Raw genomic sequence first — 16,458 nt, forward strand, 5'->3', positions numbered from 1 at the left:
GTGAAATGACTAATTGTTTCCCAGCAGCGGTCTCATAGAAGTCTATAGAAGCTGTGGTAGAGACTGTCATAGGAGTCTATGCGAGCTGTGGTAGAGACACTCATAGGAATCTATGGGAGCTGTGCTAGAGACACTCATAGGAGTCTATGGGAGCTGTGCTAGAGACACTCATAGGAGTCTATGGGAGCTGTAATAGACACTCATAGGAGTCTATGGGAGCTGTAATAGAGACACTCATAGGAGCCTATGGGAGCTGTGCTAGAGACACTCATAGGAGTCTATGGGAGCTGTGCTACAGACACTCATAGGAGTCTATGGGAGCTGTAATAGACACTCATAGGAGTCTATGGGAGCTGTAATAGAGACACTCATAGGAGCCTATGGGAGCTGTGCTAGAGACACTCATAGGAGTCTATGGGAGCTGTGGTAGAGACACTGAGGGTCTGAGGCAGCAGGATGGAGTTTGCCGTCTGCATTGCACGTAATAAAAAAGTTATTAGTTTGCAGGTTGAAGCGAGCTGTTTCATCCGTCCTGCTGGGTCTGTGTGTGTGTGTGTGTGTGTGTGTGTGTGTGTCTAATTCATGTTACCTATATTACTAAGTTATTGGTGAATTTTGAGTCCTGTCAGTGTGTCGATGGAGGTGGTGTCAGTTTACAGGAACAGATTGTAAACAGGAGTGTGTGTGTGTGTGTCCAGTTACCACCAATGATCAGGTTTCACACTGAACTACTACATCTTTTCAGGGTTACATGTTGTCGTTTATGTCTTAAAGTTTACACACTGCTCCACTCGCATGGTACCGACCAGTGGCATTCTAGACTGATTTTAGATTATTTAAAAATCTCATTTAAGTATACTTACAAATACATTTATTGAAACAATGAGACTAACAGTACCAACAAAAACAATTGTTTTTGTACAACAATGAAATTCCTATTTTTTGTGCACAATAACTTTTATTTTATTTTGAAAGTGCAGTACAATAAGTAAAATTAACAAGAAAGACGTAAAATGAACCTCCATAGACGTAAAATGAACCTCCATAGACCAAAACATATATAAAACTAGAAAATTTCTAAAGAAATTTTGATTGTGTGCTTGCCTCTGGACCGTCATTCTCGTGGCTCAAATCAACAGTCAAACTGGGACTCTGTCCTGAGTTCACAGACACCTCATACAAGTCTGTAGGACAAACGGTTCACAAGTTAGTAAAAGGGGGCGTGGTCACTCAAAGGGGGCGTGGCTTGAATCAGCAGTTAAAAAGGGACTCTGTCCTGAGTTCACAGACACCTCATACAAGTATCTAGGAGAAACGGTTCATTAGTTATGAAAGGGGGCGTGGCTAATCAAAAGGGGCGGGGTTATCAACCACCAGTTAAACAGGGACTTCATGCCGAGTAATCTGACACCTTATACAAGTTTCTAGGACAAACGGTTCATTAGTTATGAAAGGGGGCGTGGCTAATCAAAAAGGGCGGGAATTTATGAAATATTGTTATGTGTAAGTGGTCAGTGATGAACCATCATCATGCTTGGCAAGTTTGAGGAAGATTGGACAATGTATGGTCAAGTTATAAGGTCTCATGTTTTATGAAGTCTGTTTACTTAGAGTAAACTGACAGTTATCAGTTAGAATGTCTGTGTTGGAGGAGGGAGGGGGGAGGGGGGAGGCTTTGGTAGCTAAGCAACCACGTGGCCAGGTGGAGTCGACCAATAAGAGCAGAGCAATCAACTGAAATTAACTGCTGTTGGAGACAGTTCTGTAGACAGAGGTGGACAAACTGAAAATTCTGGCCTCGAACAGAAAGCATTTTTGGCAAAACTATAATACCTATCATTGATCCGACTTCACTTTGAGCGTCCTGAGTTCTTCCTCAACATCTACATATGTTTTTTTTTAAGAAAGATGAAAAAATAGCTTTGTTAGGGCGATTTAAAAAAACTGTTAAATTTTTTTTTTGAGAAATCTTCCTTCATTTTTAATATGGGAGCCGATGCGGCAGTTGGTGCATTTTGTTTGAGCATCTGTGCGTCCTGCGCCTAAACTATAACTCTGACAGCTTTACCAGAGGATTGTGAGTGAGAGGACAAATTTTCCTACGTTTCTATGTATAAATTATTTCTGTAGAGTGAAATTTGCAGCCTGGAGCGCAGTTTTCAAATTTATTTTTTGACAATTCTTTCTCTCCCTCTACACTCTGTTTGATGACTTCCCCACTCTAGACTCTCCATAGGGTTACATTGGGGGGATTTTTTGACGTGTTTTTGCCCAATAATTTGAAAACCGTATGTCGAAACCCTTAGAAAAGTCATAGCACACTTGTCATGGGCGAGCCGGTCGGTTTGATACCTTTTTTGTGTATGTGCGGCCAAAACTCTGGGAGGAGTAGTCGACCGAAAAATGACACGGAAGAAACGGAAGAATAAAAATAAAAACTAGAAACAAAATTCCAGGGAAATTTTGGAGTGCCACGGGACTACTGCCGGATGATTCTCGTGGTTTAAATCAGCAGTTAAACAGGGACTCTGTCCTGAGTTCACAGACACCTCATACAAGTCTGTAGGACAAACGGTTCAGTAGTTAGTAAAAAGGGGCGTGGCTACTCAAAGGGGGCGTGGCTTCAATCACCAGTCAAACAGGGACTCTGTCCTGAGTCCACAGACACCTCATACAAGTCTGTAGGACAAACGGTTCACTAGTTAGTAAAAAGGGGCGTGGCTACTCAAAGGGGGCGTGGCTTCAATCACCAGTCAAACAGGGAGTTCTGTCCTGAGTTCACAGACACCTCATACAAGTCTGTGGCACAAACGGTTCACTAGTTAGTAAAAAGGGGCGTGGCTACTCGAAGGGGGCGTGGCTTCAATCACCAGTCAAACAGGGACTCTGTCCTGAGTTCACAGACACCTCATACAAGTCTGTAGGACAAACGGTTCACTAGTTAGTAAAAGGGGCGTGGCTTATCAAAAGGGGCGGGGTTATCAATCAACAGTTAGACAGGGACGCCATGCTGAGTAATCTGACACCTCATACAAGTTTCTAGGACAAACGGTTCATTTGTTATGAAAGGGGGCGTGGCTAATCAAAAAGGGCGGGAATTTATGAAATATTGATATGTAGAAATTGTCAGTGATGAGCCATCATCATGTATGACAAGTTTGAGGCAGATTGGACAATGTATGGTCAAGTTAAAAGAGTTAACTGTTTTCACTTAAAATGTCTGTGTTGGAGGAGGGGAGAGGGAGGGGGGGAGAACTTTGGTAGCTAAGCAACCACGTGGCCAGGTGGAGTCGACCAATCAGAGAAGAGCAATCAACTGAAATTAACTGAAGGTGGAGACATTTCTGCCACACTGAGCAGCCAGAGGTGGACCAACTGAATTCTGGCCTCGAACAGAAAGCATTTTCGGCAAAACCATAATACCTATCACTGATCTGACTTCACTTTGAGCGTCCTGAGTTCTTCCTGAACGTCTACATATATTTTTTTTTAAGAAAAATGAAAAAATAGCTTTGTTAGAGCGATCTAAAAAAACGGTAAAATCTGATTATTTCAAAAATCCTCGTGTGTTTTTAATATGGGACTCAATGGGGCAGTTGATGCGTTTTGGTGGCACTTCTCTGTGTCCTGCACCCAAACTAAAACTCTGACAGCTTTACCAGAGGATTGTGAGTGAGAAGACAAATTTTCCTCCGTTTCTATGTATAAATTATTTCTGTAAAGTGGAATTTGCGGCCTGGAGCGCAGTTTTCAAATTTATTTTTTGACAATTCCTTCTCTCCCTCTCCACTCTGCTTGATGACATCACCGCTCTAGAGTCTGAACATTCCGCGCAATACACACACATGGGAAAATCGCCCTCCCCATTAGTTTGGAAAAATGGAAATGTTTTCGCACTTCGTGCGAAAACTATACGTGCAATCGCTCTGAAATTTCACAGGACTAGAGTTAAATTCAGGCCCTACAACTTTCTAAATCGGTTCGGAATTTTACGAGCAACGGTTTGCGAATGGTGAGGCCCCAAAGTTGGCGCAATGCGTTCCGGATGGGCCAAAAAGTGCACGTTTGTGCACGTTGTGCGAAAACGTGCGCGCCGATCGCTAATAAAAGTCATTCCACACGATTCCCGATTAGGGCGCAACTTTTGACGTTTTTACTTTTCGCGATTTCTCAAAGCTGTGGGACTAGTTACGCGCCAAAGTTTTTACGGAAGAATAATCTATATATAATAATAATAATAATAAACATGAGCAATAATAAGAGATGCCTCGTGCTTCGCACGAGGCACTCATCCTCACTGCTTGCAGTGAAGATGAGTGCCTCGCTGCTCAGCCGTGGCACTAATAAACATGAGCAATAATAAGAGATGCCTCGTGCTTCGCACGAGGCACTCATCCTCACTGCTTGCAGTGAAGATGAGTGCCTCGCTGCTCAGCCGTGGCACTAATAAATAATAAACATGAGCAATAATAAGAGATGCCTCGTGCTTCGCACGAGGCACTCATCCTCACTGCTTGCAGTGAAGATGAGTGCCTCGCTGCTCAGCCGTGGCACTAACAAAATTCCAGGGAAATTTTGGAGTGCCACGGGACTACTGCCGGATGATTCTCGTGGTTTAAATCAGCAGTTAAACAGGGACTCTGTCCTGAGTTCACAGACACCTCATATAAGTCTGTAGGACAAACGGTTCACTAGTTAGTAAAAAGGGGCGTGGCTACTCAAAGGGGGCGTGGCTTCAATCACCAGTCAAACAGGGACTCTGTCCTGAGTCCACAGACACCTCATACAAGTCTGTAGGACAAACGGTTCACTAGTTAGTAAAAATGGGCGTGGCTACTCAAAGGGGGCGTGGCTTCAATCACCAGTCAAACAGGGACTCTGTCCTGAGTCCACAGACACCTCATACAAGTCTGTAGGACAAACGGTTCACTAGTTCGTAAAAAGGGGCGTGGCTACTCAAAGGGGGCGTGGCTTCAATCACCAGTCAAACAGGGACTCTGTCCTGAGTCCACAGACACCTCATACAAGTCTGTAGGACAAACGGTTCACTAGTTAGTAAAAAGGGGCGTGGCTACTCAAAGGGGGCGTGGCTTCAATCACCAGTCAAACAGGGACTCTGTCCTGAGTTCACAGACACCTCATACAAGTCTGTAGGACAAACGGTTCACTAGTTAGTAAAAGGGGCGTGGCTTATCAAAAGGGGCGGGGTTATCAATCAACAGTTAGACAGGGACGCCATGCTGAGTAATCTGACACCTCATACAAATTTCTAGGACAAACGGTTCATTAGTTAAGAAAGGGGGCGTGGCTAATCAAAAAGGGCGGGAATTTATGAAATATTGTTATGTAGACAATCAGTGATGAGCCATCATCATGTATGACAAGTTTGAGGCAGATTGGACAATGTATGGTCAAGTTAAAAGAGTTAACTGTTTTCAGTTAAAATGTCTGTGTTGGAGGAGGGGAGAGGGAGGGGGGGAAGCTTTGGTAGCTAAGCAACCACGTGGCCAGGTGGAGTCGACCAATCAGAGCAGAGCAATCAACAGAAACTAACTGTCACTGACAATGCTTTGCTAAAGTGAGCAGCCAGAGGTGGACAAACTGAAAATTCTGGCCTCGAACAGAAAGCATTTTTGGCAAAACCATAACACCTATCACTGATCCGACTTCACTTTGAGCGTCCTGAGTTCTTCCTGAACGTCTACATATATTTTTTTTTAAGAAAAATGAAAAAATAGCTTTGTTAGAGCGATTTAAAAAAACTCTTACATCTGATTTTTTCAAAAATCCTCACGTGTTTTTAATATGGGACTCAATGGGGCAGTTGATGCGTTTTGGTGGCACTTCTCTGTGTCCTGCGCCCAAACTATAACTCTGACAGCTTTACCAGAGGATTGTGAGTGAGAAGACAAATTTTCCTCCGTTTCTATGTATAAATTATTTCTGTAGAGTGGAATTTGCGGCCTGGAGCGCAGTTTTCAAATTTATTTTTTGACAATTCCTTCTCTCCCTCTCCACTCTGCTTGATGACATCACCGCTCTAGCGTCTGAACATTCCGTGCAATACACACACATGGGAAAATCTCCCTCCCCATTAGTTTGGAAAAATGGAAATGTTTTCGCACTTCGTGCAAAAACTATACGTGCAATCGCTTTGAAATTTCACAGGACTAGAGTTAAATTCAGGCCCTACAACTTTCTAAATCGGTTCGGAATTTTAAGAGCAACGGTTTGCGAATGGTGAGGCCCCAAAGTTTGCGCAATGCGTTCCGGATGGGCCAAAAAGTGCACGTTTGTGCACGTTGTGCGAAAACGTGCGCGCCGATCGCTAAAAAAAGTCATTCCACACGATTCCCGATTAGGGCGCAACTTTTGACGTTTTTACTTTTCACGATTTCTCAAAGCTGTGAGACTAGTTACGTGCCAAAGTTTTTACGGAAGAATAATCTATAATAATAATAAACATGAGCAATAATAAGAGATGCCTCGAGCTTCGCTCGAGGCACTCATCCTCACTGCTTGCAGTGAAGATGAGTGCCTCGCTGCTCAGCCGTGGCACTAACTAGAAACAAAATTCCAGGGAAATTTTGGAGTGCCACGGGACTACTGCCGGATGATTCTCGTGGTTTAAATCGGCAGTTAAACAGGGACTCCGTCCTGAGTTCACAGACACCTCATACAAGTCTGTAGGACAAACGGTTCACTAGTTAGTAAAAAGGGGCGTGGCTACTAAAAGGGGCGTGGCTACTCAAAAGGGGCAGGGTAATAAACCACCAGTTAAACAGGGACTCTGTCCTGAGTACACAGACACCTCATACAAGTCTGTAGGACAAACAGTTCACTAGTTAGTAAAAAGGGGCGTGGCTAATAAAAGGGGCGTGGCTACCCAAAAGGGGCGGGGTAATCAACCACCAGTTAAACAGGGACTCTGTCCTGAGTACACAGACACCTCATACAAGTCTGTAGGACAAACGGTTCACTAGTTAGTAAAAAGGGGCGTGGCTATTAAAAGGGGCGTGGCTACCCAAAAGGGACGGGGTAATCAACCACCAGTTAAACAGGGAGTCTGTCCTGAGTACATAGACACCTCATACAAGTCTGTAGGACAAACGGTTCACTAGTTAGTAAAAAGGGGCGTGGCTACTCAAAGAGGGCGTGGCTTCAATCACCAGTCAAACAGGTACTCTGTCCTGAGTTCACAGACACCTCATACAAGTCTCTAGGACAAACGGTTCATTAGTTAGTAAAAGGGGGCGTGGCTAGTCAAAAGGGGCGGGGTTATCAATCACCAGTTAAACAGGGACTCTATGCTGAGTAATCTGACACCTCACACAAATTTCTAGGACAAACGGTTCATTAGTTAAGAAAGGGGGCGTGGCTAATCAGAAAGGGCGGGAATTTATGAAATATTGTTATGTAGACAATCAGTGATGAGCCATCATCATGTATGACAAGTTTGAGGCAGATTGGACAATGTATGGTCAAGTTAAAAGAGTTAACTGTTTTCAGTTAAAATGTCTGTGTTGGAGGAGGGGAGAGGGAGGGGGGGGGGGGGGCTTTGGTAGCTAAGCAACCACGTGGCCAGGTGGAGTCGACCAATCAGAGCAGAGCAATCAACAGAAACTAACTGTCACTGACAATGCTTTGCTAAAGTGAGCAGCCAGAGGTGGCCAAACTGAAAATTCTGGCCTCGAACAGAAAGCATTTTTGGCAAAACCATAACACCTATCACTAATCTGACTTCACTTTGAGCGTCCTGAGTTCTTCCTGAACATCTACATATATTTTTTTTTAAGAAAAATGAAAAAATAGCTTTGTTAGAGCGATTTAAAAAAAACTCTTACATCTGATTTTTTCAAAAATCCTCACGTGTTTTTAATATGGGACTCAATGGGGCAGTTGATGCGTTTTGGTGGCACTTCTCTGTGTCCTGCGCCCAAACTATAACTCTGACAGCTTTACCAGAGGATTGTGAGTGAGAAGACAAATTTTCCTCCGTTTCTATGTATAAATTATTTCTGTAGAGTGGAATTTGCGGCCTGGAGCGCTGTTTTCAAATTTATTTTTTGACAATTCCTTCTCTCCCTCTCCACTCTGCTTGATGACATCACCAGTCTAGAGTCTGAACATTCCGCGCAATACACACACATGGGAAAATCTCCCTCCCCATTAGTTTGGAAAAAATGAAATGTTTTCGCACTTTGTGCGAAAACTATACGTGCAATCGCTTTGAAATTTCACAGGACTAGAGTTAAATTCAGGCCCTACAACTTTCTAAATCGGTTCGGAATTTTACGAGCAACGGTTTGCGAATGGTGAGGCCCCAAAGTTTGCGCAATGCGTTCCGGATGGGCCGAAAAGTGCACGTTTGTGCACGTTGTGCGAAAACGTGCGCGCCGATCGCTAAAAAAAGTCATTCCACACGATTCCCGATTAGGGCGCAACTTTTGACGTTTTTACTTTTCGCGATTTCTCAAAGCTGCGGGACTAGTTACGCGCCAAAGTTTTTACGGAAGAATAATCTATAATAAATAAATAATAAACATGAGCAATAATAAGAGATGCCTCGTGCTTCGCACGAGGCACTCATCCTCACTGCTTGCAGTGAAGATGAGTGCCTCGCTGCTCAGCCGTGGCACTAATAAGCCCACGGAATAACAATTAGTGTGCTTTTGCAAGCAAGCACACAAAATTACAAAACGTCATATTATTTCCACAAAAGACGGAAACAACAAAAAAAGATGAAAAATGACCAAAGTAATACGTAAAATTAACAAAAAAGAAGTCAAATGAAAAAGAAAGACGTGAAATTAACAGAAAAAGACCTAAAGGTAATAAGCCGCGCCCCCTGCTGGAGGGCTGCAATAAGGGTTATAAGCTCCGCCCCCTGGTGGAGGGCTGGTGCAGGTTGCAGCTGCCCCCCATCTGAATCCAGATCAAAATGTGTGAGTTGATGCTGTGAGAAGTTGCAGGTTTGCGTCTAAATGAAACGTGTAATTAAATTTCCCTCCTGCGTGGGAACTCGGCGGCCTGCAGCTCTGATGAATATTTCTGCTGCCTGTCGTCAGGGATATTTTCATTCCCATCAATTTTACAGCACTGGAAGTAAATGTGCATGCGCGCGGCCGTGCAGTCGGGAGCGCGCAACTGCAGCAGATCAGAGGAGGGGGGGGGGGGGGGGAGGAGGAGGAGGAGGGGGGGAGGAGTGTGAATGTTACGAGTCACTTCTCATTCCACTAATTCAGTGGAGAGGAGGAGGAGGAGAGCCGTGACTGCAGCAAAAACACGCCGCGACTCAGAAAACCCACAGCACCTAAACGCACCGGGCCGGGCGGGTCGGTGTGCTCCAGGTGAGTGAGGAGGATCAACCGCAGCAGGAGGGAAAGAAAAAAAAAACACCCTGCACCGTCGATCGCTGCTCCGCCGTCTGTCTGTCTGTCGGAGATATCGCGGAGAAACGCGACGCGCACACGGTGTTCCAGCCGCCGGGGAGCTGCGGAGGCTCGGCCCGGAGAGGAGCAGCTCTGTTCGGGCTTCAGATTGTCGGTTTTTTCCGCCCACGGAGGGCTCGGTCCTGGGGAGGGAGAGTAGAGGCGGAGGAGGGCGCGCTGCAGCCGTGGAGGAGCGGCCCCACGGAGCACGGAGCGCTCCGGAGCCTTTTCTATAAAAACGGGTTTTATTCAGAGCACGGTGCGGTGATACCGGACTCCACCCCCCACCCCCACCCCCCTCCACCAATGGGTTAACGCTCGGTGTGAGCCCGCAGAGCCCGGAGGTCAGCTCACACCTGCACACACCTGCAGCCCGACCCGCGACCTGCGGGGGCCGGATGATGTAGCCCCCCACCGCAGCTCCGTTTCTCTGCATCGCCATCCTCTAAACCCCCCTCACACACACACACACACACACACACACACACACACAGAGTCCCATCATGCCGGCGGGGATGAAACCGCTGGAGAAGTTCTTGAAGAAGCAGACCACGGCTCTGACCCGGGCCGGGGGTTTTGTCGGTGGGGTGGCGGACAAGGCCAGCGGGGGGACGGGGGCGTCCCGCAGGAGGGCCAGCCTGTCCCGGGTCGTCCCCTTCTTCAGGGAGACCTCACCGGAGAGCGGCCAGGCCCGGGAGGTGTTCAGGTGAGACTCGTTCAGCAGTCGCTATAAAAATTTGTGTTTTTTACGACAGGGCCGGATTTACCTGTCAATGGCCGAGGGCGAGAACGACCTCTGTGGGCCCCGATAGGCCCCCCTTGAGGAATAGAAATAAACATTTCTAGCAACAATTTGACGTTTTGATATAGTTGAATACATAAATCACATGTTATTGAGCAGAAACTGCCTTTGTGTTTGTTTTTCAGGATGTCAAACAGTAACGTGACGCGTCTTTATTGAGTTTGTTTATTTTATTTATTCCTTTATTTTAAAGCGCTTTACAAATGCAATTTACTATTAATATTGTTATTATTATTTAAAGTATGAAAAGTATTTTTTAAGAGTCAAAGTCAGATGTTATGATTCAGGAGCATCGTCGGTTAAATTCGGTAAAATGTTAATGGCGTCTGGGATAGAAGACAGTTAGCGTTTGCAGTAGCTCGGCCACCTGATAAACAAAAATATTTTTCCAGCAACAATTTGATGTTTAAACCTAAACGCTGTTGGAATACATCACACTGTCAAAAAAAAGTTATTTTACAGAAATTTACTGTATTATTTTACAGTTTTAGTGCAAACGCAATGGAAAATGTTATTTAGTTTTAATACAAATATTAACCATACAATGGAAGTTGATCTGTTTAATTACAGTAAATACAGATATTTACTGTTTATTATTTTTGAAGGTTATTTTAAAACATTTTTTATGAGTTTCTAATATTTTTGATGGGTTTTTAGTATATATTCTTTTTTAGGATTTTTCAATATTTTTTAGAAGTTTCTAACATTGAGGTTATTTTAAGATTTTATGTGGTTTTAATACATTTTGAGGATATTTTATTATTTTTGAGCTTACTTTAATTTTTTTTTTAGGATATTTCAATATTTTTTTAGAAGGTTTTAATATTTTTGAGTATATTTAATATTTTTGAGGATATTTTAATATATTTTTTAGGAGTTTTTAACATTTTTAAGGGTTTTTAATATTTTTAAATACAGATATTTACTGTTTATTATCTGTAAAATAACTTATGGTTGTTGACTGTTGACGTCTTTAGTTTATTTAAAGTTTTTCTTTTTTAAATGGACTGCAAATGGACTGCACTTATATATCGCTTTTATCCAAACCGCTTTACACTACAGACTGCGCTCATTCACCTGTGCACACACATTCATACTGGTGGCCGAGGCTACCAGGGCGCACTGGTGCCACCTGCCACCATTGACAATTCATGGTCAGGGGATCAAACCACCAACCTTCCGATCAGTAAGCGGCCGCTCTACCAACTGAGCCACAGCCGTCCCAATGCTCTATACGATTAAACTGTGTTATTATTCATTAACGTAGATCACATGGGAGAAAATCTTCCTTTAGGAGTCAAATGGAGTCAGACGTTAAAATGTGAATGGAGTCTGAAATAGAAGACAGTTAGCGCTTAGCGTTAGCTCGGCCACCAAACATGCAGCCGTAAAAACATAAATCATGGAACGTAAACATTTATTCAGCACTGTTACACTGAGTTTTACCTCAACATCTCTGCAGCCTGATGAAAACATGAAACACTCAGATGAGTTTGTTGTTATATAATTCTGTTGAGTAAAACGTCAGAATAGAAAGTATATTTTATTTATAGAGTCATGGAAACAATGATTAGACCACTCTTGTTTTCTTCAGTTTCTTGTTCATTTTAATGGCTGGTACAACTAAAGGTACATTTGTTTGGACAAATATATGAAAACAAAAATAGCTGATAAGAGTTTAATTTAATAGCTGATATCTTGACTTTTTCAATGGTTTTATTGATAATAACCAAAATAATTGTCAAGAAAACCATGGAAAATGTCTAGATATCAGCTCTTAAATTAAACTCATATGAACTATTTTTGTTGTTATCATTATATTTGTCTAAACAGATGTACCAGGCATTAAAAGGAACAAGAAAGCAAGGAGAAAACAAGGGCGGTCTAATACTTTTTTCCATGACTGTATTTTCGGTCATTTTGTGCCTTTTTCAGTCATTTTTACATCTACAGTCATGGAAACATTCTTGATAGTAACCAAAATCATTATCAATAAAACCATGGAAAATGTCTAGATGTCATCTCTTAAATTAAACTCTTATCAGATATTTTTGCTGTTATCATTATATTTGTCCAAACAGATGTACCTTTAGTTGTACCAGGCATTAAAATGGACAAGAAATTAGAGAAAACAATGGTATAATCATGAAGACGATGCCTTTGACCCGTGACCTTTGACCCCTGCAGCCCCGACAGCGAGGACCCACCCTCCTGGCCCTCGGCGGCGGGGCCCGGTGTGGTGTCTCTGCCTAGCAGTGCCAACGGCTCGGGCTCTGGCGGCGGCGGAGACGTCCGCAGCCCGTCCCTGTCTAGCGACGAGCAGAGCTCCGAGGCCAGCCTGGTGACGGAGGGGGGCGGGGGCGGGGGCACGCCGCTGCCCCCTGACACGCCCGACAACCTGACGCTCGCTCTGCTGGACAGTGCGGCGGGGAGACGCTCGGCCACCTGCACAGGTGAGACGCTCGCTTTTGGTTTACTGTTTCCTGTACAGCTCCAGATCCCGAAATGCTTTTATTCAGGATGTCTTCATATTTAATGAGGTTTTAATATTTTTGAGCATATTTTATTATTTTTTGAAGTTATTTTAACATTTTTTTTGGAGTTTCTATTATTTTTTAGGTTGTTTTAATATTTTATGAGTTTTTCATATTTTTTGAGGATATTTTGATATTTTTTTAGGATATTTTGATATTTTTGTGGAGGTTTTAATATTTTTTTAGGATATTTTGATATTTTTGTGGAGGTTTTAATATTTTTCAGGATATTTTGATATTAAGGAGTTTGTAATAATATTTAGGATATTTTAATATTTTTCAGGATATTTTAATGAATATTTTAATTAAGGACTGACTTGAATTTCCTCTAAATCGGAATATTTTGAGTTTCTTCGTCTCTCTGATTGAATTTATTGAGTATACCGTATTTCGTGTATATAGTAGCCGGGGCTTCTATTAATAAAATATCAGTTTGGGACCCGGCTAATAATAGTGGCAGGCTATTATTTGAAGGAGGCTTTTATTAAAAAAATAAAATCAGAGCAGCTCTGACCGGCACTTTTTAGAGTGTTTTACACAGCGCATTGTAGCCAGTTACCTGGATGTCAGCCATATTGGAAGTACTCGGATGTAAACAAACAATGAACAGCACGCTGAATGTTCATTTTAAGCAGGATTTAAAATGTCTGAACTACTAAAAAGCCCAGAAGAACGTGTGTAAACGACTCGCCTTTACAGAGAATGACTAGGACAGCGGGAGAAACAGCGATATTTACCTACAGTACTAACTCGTGTGGCGAAACTTCAAAATACAGGTGTTGTGTCGAAATCTGTTACCGTCAAATGATGTTTCCTGAATGGTGTTCTCCGTAGCATCACCTCCGCGGTTGGAGTTAGGATTTAAGTTTAAGGTTAGGCCTTGTAGAGAGAACTGTTTGGGGTTAAGGTAAACCTGGGGTCATGTTAAGCAACTTAAAGGAGGACTGGTTGGGGTCAGGGGTCAGGTTGGTGCAGGTTAAGGTAAGGGGGACACATATCGACGGGGGAACAGACTTTGACATAACACCGGTAAGACACCCGGCTTATAAAAGAGGCCGGCTTTTATTTACTAAAAATTGTTTTTACACCCGGTTACTAAATGAGGCCGGTCATTAATAGGGGCCCAGCTTGAAATTGAGGAAATACGGTATTTCCTTATTCTGTAACGATGTTTTACGGTGCGTGCTGAGAAACCTGCCGCCACGTTAGTTTAGCCCCGCCCCCAACACCTCGCCAGCCAACAGGAGCCAACAGAAAAGTCTAATGTGGAGAATAAAAAATCTGAAACACGTTCAGACGATCCTGCAGAGATTCATAATACAGACTGTTCCTGCAGCCTGTGTGCTACAGTGTGTGTGTGTGTGTGTGTGTGTGTGTGTGTGTGTGTGTGTGTGTGTGTGTGGTTATATAATCGCTGCCGTCCTCTCAGCTGCTTATTACAGCTGAAGTGGCTGTGCATGCATGCGTGTACGTATGTGTTCCTGCAGGAATGTTTGTCTGTGTGTGTGTGTGTGTGTGTGTGTGTGTGTGTGTGTGTGTGTGTGTGTGTGTGTGTGTGTGTACGGCTGCAGGGTGTGTTTATGTGTTTTTGTCCACGTTCCGTTTGTATTTTTCCAGAAAGCCAAACAACAGAAACAGAACAAGTGGAGTCGATGTTTTCTGATTGTAAAATATTTAATATTTGATTATTTATTTTTCTGTATATACAAAAGATATATTTGCATTAAAAGTCTTCACTTTCAAAAACAAGTAATTGACAAAGTGTTTCAAAACAAATTGTCAAATTTAAAAAGAACAGAAACTGAAAAACATTTTAATCCCCAAATTAATCATTTTAATATACTTTAGAAACCAAAAAAAATCTTCTTAAACGTTACATAAACACACACACACACTGTTTACACAGAGCAGAGAGGAGAGGACAGGAGAAGCTGGAGACATGACAATACTGAAAATATGTGGAGAAAACTGGTTATGGTCATTTTTTGGTAATATTGTCTCTTTTTATGGTCATTTTATGTGTTTTTTAACAACACTTGTGACACTTGTGGCCACTTGGAAAAGTGTTTATGTATAAATTCTGTTTTATTCACAATGTAAACAATAATTTATCAGAGAAATTTAACTTTTTTTTTCTGATTTCTGTCATTCTAACTGTGTTATTATGTTTGAGTGGTTCTGATTATGCTGATTCCATAGAGCTGCAGGACTTGTATGGTCTGGTTGGGCTCCAGAGGGTTAAAGCAGCAGGAACGTCTCCTCTGCAGGTTTCACGCCTTCATTCAGTCACAATCAGATTTTAGCTTCTGTGTGAAAATAAAACTTCATGGAGCTGAAGCCTCAAACTGAATATTAACTGAGATGTGTTGCATAACACACACACACACACACACACACACACACAATGAGCTGGTGATAATGCGTCCTTTGAGAGAGTTTAACTAGGTGTGCAGAAGCAGCTCGACATCTTCATCACTGTCAGATGTATCACTTTGTTTCACATCAGCAGCTGAAAATAAACCTGAAATAGTATTTATATCTGAGAGAAGGAGTTCATTCAAATCACTAATCAATAAGTCCTGCAGCTCTGTGGAATCAGCACAATCAGAACAACTCAAACATGTCTTTGTCCAGAATAACACAGTTAGAATGACAGAAATCAAACTTTCTCTGATATTTTTTTTTAATTGGAATAAAATGTAATATATATATATATATATATATGATGATATGATGATATGATGATAAGATGATATATGATCAAGATGAAAATTGACACAAGACAATTACCAAAAAATATACAAAAAGACCAAAATAATACTTAAAATTACCAAAAAAATATGTTTCCTCGACACAATGTTCATGTTCTCAGTATTGTCATGTTTCCAGCCTCTCCTTTCCTCTCCTCTCTGCTCTGTGTAAGAGATTCTGACACAAATATCAACATTTAACACGAGTTTTGGTCACTTTTTATAACTGATGATCCATTTAAGGGCCGTGGGAAAGTTCAAACTCCAACGATAATCTCTGTTTTTACAGTTTCAGTTTCTTCAGTTGCCCAGAGCGGCCAGGCAGAGAGACTTTACTGTTTCAGGTCCAAAGGTCTCAGATTATCTGTTTGTTTGTTTGTTGCTTCAGTTTCTGGCTGCAGATTCGTTTTACTGTTAAAACCTTCCTGAGTTTCTTGTGCAGCTTTATCCAAACAACTGTTTACTGTCAGAGACGCATTTCAGACTCTCCCTCCTGAGAAACACACACACACACACACACACACACACACACACACACACTCACAAACACTCACAAAAACTCACAAATACTCACAGTGTTCATGTCACGTTCGTTGACTGATGATGGATTCTCATCTGTCTGGTTTTACCTGCTCCACACACGCACGCACACACACACACACACACACACACACACGCCTACAGGAGTTGTTTAGTTCGTCACTTTGTTTCAATGTTCTCCAGAACAGGGTTTTTTTTAACTGATCACAGTTATGTTCAAAATGTTACTTATTGAACCAAAACAACTGTTTTTTTATTAATGTTTCTTAATTCTTAAGGCTGAGTCAGACAGAAACATTCTCAGGAGAAAATAAATACATGAATACTTTTGTGTTCCTCCAACCAACTTTTGCTCATGTTAGAATAACACATCTGATAAAGTTCTAATTAATTCATCTTTT

General features: G+C 42.3%; 1 protein-coding gene across 1 annotated transcript in view; it reads left to right on the top strand.

The window, feature by feature from the left end:
* Window positions 1-9,385: 9,385 nt before the first annotated feature.
* Window positions 9,386-16,458, top strand: part of rapgefl1 (Rap guanine nucleotide exchange factor (GEF)-like 1) — a 29,039-nt gene continuing 21,966 nt past the window's right edge. The window contains exons 1-2 of the mRNA XM_059348743.1: window positions 9,386-10,137; window positions 12,421-12,686. Of these exons, the coding sequence (XP_059204726.1) occupies window positions 9,935-10,137; window positions 12,421-12,686 (469 nt within the window). The 5' untranslated portion in view covers window positions 9,386-9,934. The remainder of the gene's footprint in view (window positions 10,138-12,420; window positions 12,687-16,458) is intronic.

This window comes from Centropristis striata, chromosome 13, assembly GCF_030273125.1.
Source record: "Centropristis striata isolate RG_2023a ecotype Rhode Island chromosome 13, C.striata_1.0, whole genome shotgun sequence".
Taxonomy (NCBI): Eukaryota; Metazoa; Chordata; class Actinopteri; order Perciformes; family Serranidae; genus Centropristis; species Centropristis striata.